Source organism: Haemorhous mexicanus, chromosome 4 (assembly GCF_027477595.1).
Source record: "Haemorhous mexicanus isolate bHaeMex1 chromosome 4, bHaeMex1.pri, whole genome shotgun sequence".
NCBI classification, from domain to species: Eukaryota; Metazoa; Chordata; class Aves; order Passeriformes; family Fringillidae; genus Haemorhous; species Haemorhous mexicanus.
This window is the reverse complement of record NC_082344.1, coordinates 65,002,404-65,014,880: the sequence shown is the minus strand read 5'-3', so window position 1 is coordinate 65,014,880 and position 12,477 is coordinate 65,002,404. Positions and strand designations below refer to the sequence as shown.

General features: G+C 39.0%; 1 protein-coding gene across 1 annotated transcript in view; it reads right to left on the bottom strand.

The window, feature by feature from the left end:
* The window catches only part of STK32B (serine/threonine kinase 32B), a 159,677-nt gene that overhangs the window by 70,589 nt on the left and 76,611 nt on the right, over positions 1 to 12,477 (bottom strand). The window contains exon 4 of the mRNA XM_059845184.1: positions 3,204 to 3,377. Within this exon, the coding sequence (XP_059701167.1) occupies positions 3,204 to 3,377 (174 nt within the window). The remainder of the gene's footprint in view (positions 1 to 3,203; positions 3,378 to 12,477) is intronic.

Sequence of the window (12,477 nt, the reverse complement as noted above, 5' to 3'; positions counted from 1 at the left end):
TTGGTGTAATTCTTACCTGTGACCAGCAATCTCAATATTAAGTTAGCTGTTGTATAAGTGAAAAACTTACTCAGAATAGCCTTGAAACAATAGCTTGAAACTTAGATATTTTCTTTTTAAAGTTTTTATAATTCTGGGTGAGCATCCATGCAAATGCAAACATTTACAATAGCGCTGCAAGACACAGAGCAGCATTCATTATTGTACCATAATAAATAAATCCACTATAGCAGAATTATGCATGACAAATATGGATTTTATACACATGGATGTGATTAATAAAAATTGCAAGTTTCATAAATACACCAGAACAGTGATGGGTTTTATTCTATTTATGGCTAAATTTGTCCCTGCAGTAACAATAGTCCTATTGCTGAAATGATTGCCACATTCAAAGTACACACCACTAACTACATCAACAAACACAGAGGCATTGCAAGGCATCTCCAAGGGGAGCAGGCATGGTACTGATCTCTACACTTCTGCATCCATTCTTACATGCTGGGAATTCCTGGCGCCTTCTGCACCATCTCCTTTTCTAGCAAACTCCTGGGGACACAGGGTAACCTAGAAAAACCCATTCTGTCATGTTGCTGGATGCAATAGCAGTGGAAACCTGAACACATTTCATACACAACAGTATATTAGGAGGAATTAAACTCCTGATTCACACCCCATATATTCAGTTCTTTACGATGCTGCGGTTTGAAAATCCACCAACTCAGTCTGATAAATCATTCGACTATTCTTTCTTTGTAGCCAAGACAACATCTAGGAGATGTTGTGTCTCAGAGGCTCTCTCAAAGACTCTCTGACTTACTAACATTTTTTTTTCCCTTTTTGCTGCTAACACATTCATTTTAAAATGAAAGATCTAATATAGGATAGCATGTGAATGCTGACTGGAAGCACTTGGTAACAATGATACTGCTGAGGCCCGCTGCCACAAGGTATAAACACCTAGCAGATCACTGACTTCATCTCCAAACGAGATGGTGTGTTTGCAGTGATAAAGGAATGACTAGATGTGTCCTCACCATGCATCACTGCTGGCTCTGCTCCTGCACCAAATTAAGTCAGCGCTGCACTCTTGATGCCAGACATGCTACAGATATTTAGGGCAGCTGAAGACCCATCCCGCAGACTGCTGTTCCAGGTGGTGGTGAGAAAAAGGGCAGAATGTTCTGGGTCTCACCTGGCTAAATAACGTGTTTATGGGTATGTGGATCACTTGGGTGCGCTAGATGGGAGGCAAAAAACTCCTCATGCCACAGTTGTGTTATTTGGGCAGTGAGCAGTGAAGTGGGATAGACACACAGATCTCAGGACTGCCAGCTTCAAAATAAGCATCTCTTCCATAACACAGAAGAGTCCTGAAGCAGATCCCCAGAAAACAATCCTAGCTAACCAGTCAGTGACACTCTGCAGGCTGAGAGAGAGCTGTTTTGTCCAATCTTTCTCTCAAAACTTTTGGTGCAGAGCAAAAACAAAATGTAAACCCCACAACTTGCTCCCAAATGGAGCCAACAACCAGCTCTGGTTGGCCATGCTGCCTCCACCTCAATGCAAATCAGCAAGTGTTGAACCACTGTGACTCAAAAAAAAAAGAAAAAAAAAATCAAATGTTCGCTTGATTAAGTAATACAAAAGAGATCAAAGAGTCAAGCCCAGTTTCATAGTGGGACCATGACAAGACAGATATTGTCACAAAAAGCTATGAACAACCACAATGATAATCCAATCCTTCATTCTCTCAAGGCATCTATCACCTCACTGGCTTTTCTGTGATACATTTTTAAGCTACAGGTTTCTAGCAAAATACAAGTTTTGACTGCAAACTGGATTATCTCATTAATATTTTGCCTGCCTATTTGCATAAAAGATCTCATCAATTTGTTTTCCACCAAGAACATTCCTTAAGGCATTACAAACCTAAGGTCAGTTATAATTCTGAGCTCCACTTTTAAAATACTCACTGAGAAAATAAAACTTATGCAAAATACATGGAAATATACTAAAATAGTAACAGTGTACTAAAGAATTTTCTTGCAATATTTGCAAGTTTTATTATATTTGGAGTTCTAACTGCAAGCAAAGCAAGTGTTGCAATGTTTACTGGAATTTTGTCTTGCACAATTTCAGTAACATGAAATACCCACCTACCACTGCATCTCTGCTCAGATAGATTTCATGCTGGCCATTCCTCCTCTGAAAGTCAGACAATACTTTTTATTGCATCTTTATTGCAAAATCATGAGGCAGCTCTGGCAAGTGGATGGGGTGAAAACTCTCCATTAATGTCTTTGAAGGAATTTGTTCATACTGGCCTTTGGGAGATCTATGGCACAGCTTAGTGTAGTTTGGTCTCTGAAAGCCACATCCAGATTTTGTATATACAAAGCTGTATTTTTGCATTCATAGTACTCTAAATCAGAAAAGATAACCCTGAACTTAGTCTGAAAAAGAGTAAAATAAAGGTTCACGCCCATAATTTTATAATTTCATGTTGCTGTGTTGACATAAAAATAGAAGTTATCCCTGCTGCTTCAGTTAAATGCCAAAATGTTTAAGGAAAACAGACCCTGTTTCCTGACACCTCTTTTGAAATGAATACTATCTTTTCTTCTGTATGGCAGAAAACCTAACAGATTGCTGCAATATAAAAAGTACAAAAAGGATGCAGCATCTATCATTGTTCCAATTGATTTGTACTATTATTCCTACTTCCCCACCTCTCTTCCTCCTGACCTTCATGCAGATGCTGCCTGTAAACAAATTATTCTCAGCTCTAGGTTCTAAAATTGTTCCCTGATGTTGTTGTGGGAAGTTCTGGTACTAGATTACAACATTTTTGTGTTCAGTAACACTGGGGCCCTGGAGAATTAAGAATAAATTAAAAGCAATCAAGGTGCTGTTATGGGCTGTATTTAGTGTTTGAAGACCATAGTGAAAAAATGTAGATCATATTAAGAGATCAGAAGGAGAAAAGGGCAGTATGAGAAGGATACAAGGCTACTGAATGGCTGTGGACTGAAAGAAAGCACTTAAAAAGAAAACTTTTCAGACCCAAATTCCACCCTTGAATAAGCAATGGGAACTTTATAGGGGTTTTGAATAAACAGAACTATAAAATCAGATATATGATAAAGTTCCTCTGCTCTGCCAAGAGCAGGCAGCCCACTCCTCAAATTAAATTGACTCACCTGTGAATGATGTGGTATCTCTGCAAATAATCCAAGGAGAGGGCCAGCTCACAAATGTACAGTTTAACAGTTCCTTCATTGAAGTGCACGTTCTGCTGCAAGTGGTAACGCAGGTCCCCTCCGAGCAAGAGATCAACCACCATGAACATGTCCTCTTCATCTTGAAAGGAATACCTGGGGGAAAGAGTTACAGCTGAGATCTCAGGGTGGTTGATGCAGCCACAGCCTTGCCTTGGGGTGGCCTCATTAAGGAGATCCTGGTAAGCCCCTGATTTGCTCCAAAGGCATGCACAGAAAGGCATTCTCACTGCTGAGGTCCAGTCCTGCAAACATGCTTTGATTGTGGTGGGACTCTGAATGTTTAAGAGTTGTGCTTTAACCCCAGTGACAGCCTAAGTACCGTGCAGATGCTCTCTCACTCCTCTTTCCCCCAGTGAGTTGGGGAGGGGAATCAGAAAAAAGAAAAAATTTGTGGGTTGAGATAAGAACAGTTTAGTAATTGAAAAAAAGGAAAGTGTAATAATAGTACTAAGGAGAAAACCAGTAATAATTGCAATGAAAAAGAGAAAAAGAAAGAAAACCTGAGAAGAGCAAGTGATGCACAACACCAGTGCTCACCACCCCCTGAATGATGTCAAGCCTGTCCCCCAGTGGCCATCAGCCCTTCCCTTCCAAATCCCCCAGTTTATATGAGCATGATACTTGATGGTGTGGAATATCCCTTTGGACAGTTTGGATCAGCTGTCCCAGCTGTGCTCCCTCCCAGCTCCTGCTGCAGCTCCTCACTGGCAGACGTGAGCCACTGAAGAGTCCTTGACATAGGGTGAGCACTGCTGAGCAGCAGCCAAAACATCCAAATGTGATCAACACTATTCTCATCCCAAATCCAAAACACAGCACTGTTCTAGTAAGAACAAAACTAATTTTATTCCAGCTGAAACCAAAATATGAAGGCAAGCAGAGCTTGAGCTACTGCCATACTACTGTCTTATTTTAAACATGGATTAACACCTGAATGTTGATAAAACAGAATTTAAAATGCCTTTAAGATTTTTACATTCTTAAATAACCATATACTCATTCAGGTGGCAAAATAGCTTTCAAAGTAGTACCAATAAAATGGAAGGCCTTGAAATACACTTGGTATTTACACACATACAACTCTAGTTCAGTGCTTATGGAAAGTATCCTGGCAGCATTGAGAGCTGCTGTCTCAGGGGTATTTTCCAGATTCAATAAAAATACACAATGTTCTATTAGCTGAGTATTTTTTACAGCTTGCAGTGTAGGTCCAAATTCAATAAGGACTAAAACTGCAATTTTTCTGCTTAACAATACATATTATTTTCAGTCAGCAACCTATATCTTATAAAATGACAGAGTCTTCATGGTTACTGACTGAATTCTTCTGGACCCTTTCCCAGAACTGCCTGCTGAACACTCTGAGGACCAAATTTTGATGTGATTTAAATCCTGTAAATCCAAAGGTGTAGCCAGTCAATGTACAGCATATAGACACATATATAGTGTTTGGGCAAGCAGGAATTTCCATGTGTTTCTACTTACCTTGATTATGCTGCCATTGCTCTGGTTTTCTGTGGTCTGAGTGAACGGACAGAAACTCTCTGGATATAGTTTCTAAATGCAACTGTATAACATTCCCTAAATGGGGAATGGTAAATACCTTATTTCTGATGTGAAATCACTCTTTTCTTATAAATTGTTTTAGAATTTATTTTGATGTGAAGTTATATTATCTTATACCAGATATACATGGAGTACTGAGGTGATCCACAATGATAGTGCCTCTTCCAGCACCTTTCCTCCCATGAGGTGTCCAATGTATGATGGCTACAGATGTGATTCTGTTCTCCTGAACTTTAAAATTTATGCCAAGAAAATGGAAAAGAGAGGGCTTCCAGAAAATCTGTGCACACCCTGCCCCCAGAGGCAGAAAAGTCTATATTAGATTATTTTAATTGACAGTTACATACAGTTTCACTTTCATTCCCATGCTTGCACTTACTGAAATGAGGCACTGCTTAGGGGTTGTCACAGATGGTTCAGTTTGAATTTAATGCTTGTTATTCTTTCTGAACACAGTTCTGAGAAGTGACTTTCTCTCATAGTCTGCTCTGCTCTTGCATTTCCGTGTGACTGCCAAATGCCAGGAGGGGAAAGTAATTTTATTTGCATTAAGCTTACTTCTCAACGAGTGAAACCTCTGAAGCAAAATGGCAAAGTAGGTGGCACATGGTGTCTGCTCACCTCTAGAGAGGCAGAATTTTGTAACACACAAACATATAAACAGGATAACAAAGAAGAAGGCTTCAAATATATTCAAATTCCTCCAAATATTGTGTATTACTAGGCCTGGAGCAATTGCAGATGCAAATGTGTAGTTACATTTAAGATTTTTTTTTTTCTTTTTTGACACTTGTTATTTTAGGTGAAGAATTTGTAGCATTGAGCGGTGGTAAAATCATCATCATAGAATGGTTTTGGTTGGAAGGGGTCTTAAAAATCATTTGCTTCCAACCCCCCTGCCATGTATGGGGACACCTTGCACACAATGGGCCAGGTTGCTCAGAGCCCCATCCAACCTGGCCTTGAGCACTACCAGGGACAGGGCAGCCACAGTTGCTCTGGGCAACCTGTTCCTGTGCTTCACCATCCTCTGAAAAATGTTAATTTTGCTCTTTAGTTACCACTTAAGTAAGGTACAGATTTTGTTTCTTTCTTTTTTTATATTATTAAAATAATTTTTGAAAAAAAATTGCAGGTTGAAAACTCTACTTAAATGGTAAGTGAAATATTGTGTCTTTTCTGGGACTAAAGAGCACTCTTGATGTCTAAAGTCATATGATGTCATGTCAGTAGAAATGGTACTGAGGCACCTCTAGTTTTGAGATATAAATGTCCTTAGTAATTTTTTTGAGCAGAGTGTGAAAGCAGGGTAAAGAGTGACTGCTGTGAACTTGCTTTGAAATCCAATGATTATTCCCTTTTTTTTTTTATTATGAGTATATTTCAAGGTGAAAGTTCAGTCTAGCCAAAAGACCCATGAGAACCATCCATGGAATGTGCAATCTTGTTCACATCCAGATAAATGCTAACACTTGGTGGAACATGATTTTCACTCCAAACATGGTTTTAGGTTGATGTACTCTGGTTTTCTGTGCTTGTGAGTGGGGAATGGTGGTCCTTTGTCACCTGCCAGGCAAGCTTTTGTGCATTTGTAATTATTAATGATTTAAAAAAGAAATCGAACAAAGCTTTCCTACAGGGCTCAACCAACCTGCACCCATTCACTGCCTTGGGACCCTCAGGGCATCTCTGGAAATCCAGGCTGGGATGACAACAGATGGGTTTTGTCCAGGGGCTGTCAGATCTGCTACTGAATCAATCTCCTGCTCCTGTGCCTTGCCTCTCAGGTAAACACATGCAGTGCAATCCATAAGGACAGAGCTACAAGACATTCCAGAAGTAACTGTACCTATTAGAACAAAATGCTTTGAACCCAATCACAAAACCCAAACAAACAAAACCCTCAACAAAACCAAAAATACCCCCAACAACACCAAAACTAAACTGGGAGACATTCAGAAGTACAGCTAATGTTTGCACTAGGCAGCCTGCCCACATAGGACACATCATGATTTGCTCAGAAAGGTTGTAGCAGACGACCCTTGAGATCCTTCTACCCTTTTATTCTGTGATTCTGTGATCTTTCATGACCTGTGGAGGGAGCACAAGTCAGTTTTATTTAGACGTTGAAGGTAGAATGATGTACACCAAGACACAGAGGTTGTGAAGCTCCCTATATCCTCTCTGATGCTCTTGCACTCAGAGTTATTATTTTTCTTTTGTACTGATATGTGTCTCTGGTAACTGATAACCCTGCCAGAAGTGTTGTGTATGCTGGTTCAGCTAAGACAAAAGCTGTACAGGCACAGTTTAAAGGACATGCTCAGCATGGTATCAGCAGGTTTTTCCACCCCCTCTAAATTCTATCACACCTGACACCCATCATTCTGCTACTCTTACACCCCTCCTCATGGGCAGTGCTGTCTTCCCCACGCAGTTGATCCAGTTGGGTCAAACCTTCATGGGTGTGGTTCCCTGTCTGGATCAGACCACAGTGTGATTCAGACCACTCCAAGACATTTTCTGGAAGGTAAAGAAATTCACCCTAGTGAGACTGTGTGTCTTTGACCTAGAGGACAGCTTGGGTGTGGCAAACAGGAGAAGGTCTCTGGAGCTGTCAGGAACCCCACTAAGCAGATCCTACAGCTGCCAATTTCTAAGCTACTGAATGCAGAGCAGGAGTTTCTCCAGGTGCTGCTGTGCAGCTGGGTAACAAATGGTGTTATTTTTCTCCAACCCTGTTTTAAGGACTAGCAGGACTTTGCGTACCAGCTTAGACAAATTTGGTTTGTCATGGTCACAAGCAATCTAGTCCTATGCCTCTCTCCCTCACACAAATCCAGTATTCTGCCTTTACATAAGAAATGAAATATTACCTTTATCTTTTTATTCTGTCGCAGTATTTTAAGAAAAAAAGAGCTTTGATATATTGGTCTAAGAATTGAAATAGACAAGTGAAATATTGGCCATGGGAGAAAGGAATCTTTGAAAATGTTGGTGCTGATTGGGGTGGGGCTGGTGGCAAATCAGACCAGTGGAGATTAGTTTTTGAGCAAACATTGTAATTTTACTTTTGTAAGCTTCTTATCTGTTCACAGGGAAATGACATAGAAAATGGTTGATTGATTTTTTAAATAAACTCAGGGGTTGTTTGGGATTTTTATGTTAACCAGGTAGCTGAGAAATACCTTCAAATGAATTGTAACATTGTGACTTATGTTGAATATTAATCAATTGATATTGAATACCAATAATACATTATTAGTTACCTTAAAGACAACGTTTTAATCCTCTTTGAAATGAAAGAGTAAATTACTGGAAATAATAGTTCTTGTTTGTTTCCTAAGTAGTGTCATTCTCCAGTTATAGGAAAACTGTTCTAAATACAGATCCAGCCTCTGCTTTCACTTGGTTGGAGAAAAGTTTGAAAGCATTTTAATCATCTTTCTCCAAATTAAGATAAAATAATAAAGCCCATGGCAAACAGGGAATTGAATTTTTGATTATTTTCAGACTAGAAGATAAACTATTATTGAACATAGTCCTCGATGGAAATTTAAACAAAGTACTCTGAATAAGTTGTATCTGTTTCCACATTTATATCTGTATATTTGTTTTAATAATATCTAATTTTTTGTATTTATATAATATTTTTATTTATTATTTGTAACTCTGTCTTCATAAAAGCAGTTACAGATGAATTATTAAGATAATTTTTCCCCTTTTCATTCCTTCTTTTTAGTTAATCAGGGTAATTTTTCATTTAAATCCTTTGAGCTGAGGCACCCAGTATTCATATATCTTGTTTCATATGAATTACCTGGGGAAAATGACATAGTGATGGATATTTTATATATGACTTAAATTAAAGATTAGAAATAGATTAGAAAAATTTCATCATTAAGACTAAACCTAACTTCATAATCTTGAAGTAATCAGTTAAAGCAAGATATGCACAGTTCATACATTCAGATAACACTTCTGCTTTCCACTGAATATGACAAATGATTGATCCTTGGTGTCTCCTAACTACAAAATCATAGAAGGATTCTTTTCCAGTTTTCCTGTGGTAACATTAAAGGGACATGGTAATTTTTTCAATGACATAAACCCCCCACTAGTAACTGTGGATTTTCCCAGTGTAGATGTAGAAGCCATTTCTTGATGTGGTTACCTTGCTTCTTTTTTCTTACCAGTCCAGTTTGTGTAATTGTGTTACAGAACACTCCTCACCCACTGTAAAGCAGCAACAGGTTTAACCAAGATTTGCTGCATTGAAAAAGAACAGGTCACTTAAAGGCCTGAATAATTTGACATTTGCCAAAGAACAGTTAGAGCAGAAAAATAACAGTCCCAAGCTCTCTTGCATGGGTATGATGGAATAAAATACACCCTCAGTATAAGGTGGTATAAGTGTAGAATATAATATAGGGGCCAAAAATAGCAACTTTCATCAGTCAAACAACAAATCATTTCAAACTGCCCTGGGCTGAGAAGGTGTGCTGAAAACTGTTACACCCACTGTGACTGCAAACAGCAAATATTTACCTTTGAATTACATTTTTCACAAAATGAAGTGTCCAAGCTAACCAAATTAATGTTTTTGTTGAAGTTTGTGTGTTCTGCCAGCCAAGGACAAGCCTCAAGAGAAAAAGCCTCAAGATTTATTAAATTTTAAATACAAATAAGCAAGTATTTTGAAGGAATATTGGAAATGTTCCTTCATAAAGTCTGTTTTGTTTACATTTCTATAGATTTCTTTGTTATTTTGGAAAATGGATAAACAGTAATTATTGGAATTTGAGATTTGTGTTTGCAAAGTCTTTAATAGATGTCCATTGTTGGAAAGAAAAGGAAACATGACTGTTTCTGAGCTCAGAAGGACAAAAGTCATTTCTACAAATGTTGTTAAGAACAAAGGACGATTACTGCTTTTATTCTTCCTATATTTCTTTATAAAGATATGAAAATATCTCTCAATATTCTCTAAGAAAACTTTTGAGAACAGGGAATTTCATCTATAAGGAATTAGGTTGCTCATGCTTATACCTTCTCAAATTCTAATTGGTGCTGAAGTGACCAACTAAAACCAGTAAGAAAAATGCCTAAATAAAAAATAGCCTGAAATTAAGCTGAAAGATAACTAAAATTTGTTTCAATAAAGATAGTAAGAGACTTATTAGCACAGTAAATATTTACCATTAGCTCCCATACAGGAAAGGATTATTAATTAGAGACAGCTTAGTATTTATCTTCACAAGGAAGAAAATCTTCTCCTTCTAGAAGGTTGAGAAGACCACAAATCCTCTTTGATCTGGGAAAGAACTGCTCATCATCTGGACATGAGCTGGCCATGTGCACTCACAGCCCAGAAAGCCAAAAGTGTCCTGGGCTGCATCCAAGGCAGTGTGGGCAGCAGGGCCAGGGAAGGGATTCTGCCCCTCTGCTCTGCTCTCCTGAGATCCCACCTGCAGGGCTCCCTCCAGCTCTGGGGCCTCCAGCGCAGGAAGAACATGGACCTGCTGGAGCAAGTCCAGAGGAGGCCATCAAGATGATCAGAGGGATGGAGCCCCTCTTCTGTGAGGAAATGCTGAGAGAATTGGGGTTGTTCAGCCTGGAAAAGAAAAGGCTTTGGGGTGACCTAGCTGGGGCCTTCCAATATCTCAAGGGAGCCTACAAGAAAGAAAGCACGTAGGGATAGGCCAAGAGGGAATGGCTTTAAACTAGGAAAAGTCTAGATTTGATGTTAGGAAGAAATTCTTTACTCAGAGGCACCGGAACAGGTTGCCCAGAGAAGCTGAGGATGGCCCATTTATGGAAGTGTTCAAGGCCCTGTTGGATGAGGCTTTGAGCAGCCTGATCCTAGTGGGAGGTGTCCCAGCCTATTGGAAGCAGATGATCCTTAAAATCCCTCCCAACCCTAACCATTCTATGAAAATATGGTATTTTGTGCTTCATCATGATGATACGGTAGAGAAACCATGAGAGAAACCATTTGGTTTAATGTAGGTGGTCATCTACTACATGAGAAAGAGTTCTTACAATTTTCTGTTCCTTTTAGGCTGGGACTAAAGAGCTTGGATCCAGGGTTTGCATACGACCCACAGTCACATTTTACACTGTGATTAAATAGTGTTCACTGAACATTAAAATAGACACACAGAATAATTTTGGATGGAAAAGCTCTTCAGATGTCAGGAATTCCAAATTCCAACCTCCTCAAAGCAGGACTAATTTCAAACTAGGTCAGGTTTCCTGGGATCTGATCCAGGGCCATTTTGAAACTCTCCAAGGATGAGAATTCCATGGCCTCTCAGGGAAGCATGTTCCAGCCACTCATTTAGTCTTGAAGAGACATTTTGCTTATATCCAGTCAGGATTCCTCTCGCTGACCTGTGTCACTTGTGTCACTTATTCTTTCAGTGTACATGAGTTTTCCCCATCCTCATGTCATCACCACCACACCTTTGGGTAATGGCTGTAATTAGTTCCCTTCCTCTGCTCAGCAGTGTCATGTCCCAGCTCTGCTCTCCAACCCAACAATGATGCTTCCTCAGATCTTGCAGAAAAGGGATGGATGAATTATTCCAAGGAAGACCACTGCAGTAGGTAAATTTTGAGAAAACAAGTGACATTAGTTGGAACTAATGGATGGATGAATTATTCCAAGGAAGACCACTGCAGTTGGTAAATTTTGAGAAAATAAGTGACATTAGACGAAACTTCCATGAACACTTGTTTAAGGCCTAGAAAATTTCAGACAAATAGGATGAATTTTTAGTACACTATGAACAATCAAACTGAGGAAAAAAACCACATTGCTATCAATTACTCTGGAAACATTTTTATTCCCACATATTAAGGGCTCTGTTTTTGCAAAAGCCTAGGCTCTAAAAGTGTTTTCTCATAATTTGTTTTTCAGGAGAAAATTAATTACTTTTCTGGCTCATTTGCTCATATACTTGTAGACTTAATGACACAGTCTCATGATAAAGTCTGTGTTTTCTCAAATATTATTAGACCAATGATAAAGTGAGACTTGCAAATGAATGCAAAATAGGCTCATTTCTCAGTCTATTTGTTTGGGATTTTAGCAGACTTGGATACAATGTCCTCAAAGCTCATTTTAATTGTTTTGCTATTATGAAAAGCATGGCAGCTTTCATCAGCCTCACTCAGTTTTACTCTCTGAGACCAAAGTCTGCTTCAATTCTTCATCAATTGTTTTCCAAGTGTTTTATCTTTCACATATCTTTGTTGTGTGGAATAAAGAAAATTCTCCACTATCTTCTCTTCTATTTATAGTCTTTAAAATAGATACATCACAATTATACATGAGAGCTCTATTTTGTTTGAATTAGACCATATATAGAAGGCACTTGGGGTTTGTTGATACTCTCATCTGAATGCAGCCTCTAAACTCCATTCAGCTGTGTTGGTGATGTGCTGTGACTTGGCGAACGTTCACCACGTTCTTCATTATCACTTTGTGTTATTATCACTGCCAATTCATAGCACTTCATGTGCACGTGGCACTACAGCAGTAGCAATTATGTCTGCAGTGCCAACGAGTCTCTCGTCTCTGGCTTGTCTCAAACACTTCCAATTAAAGTAGGCAACAGACAGC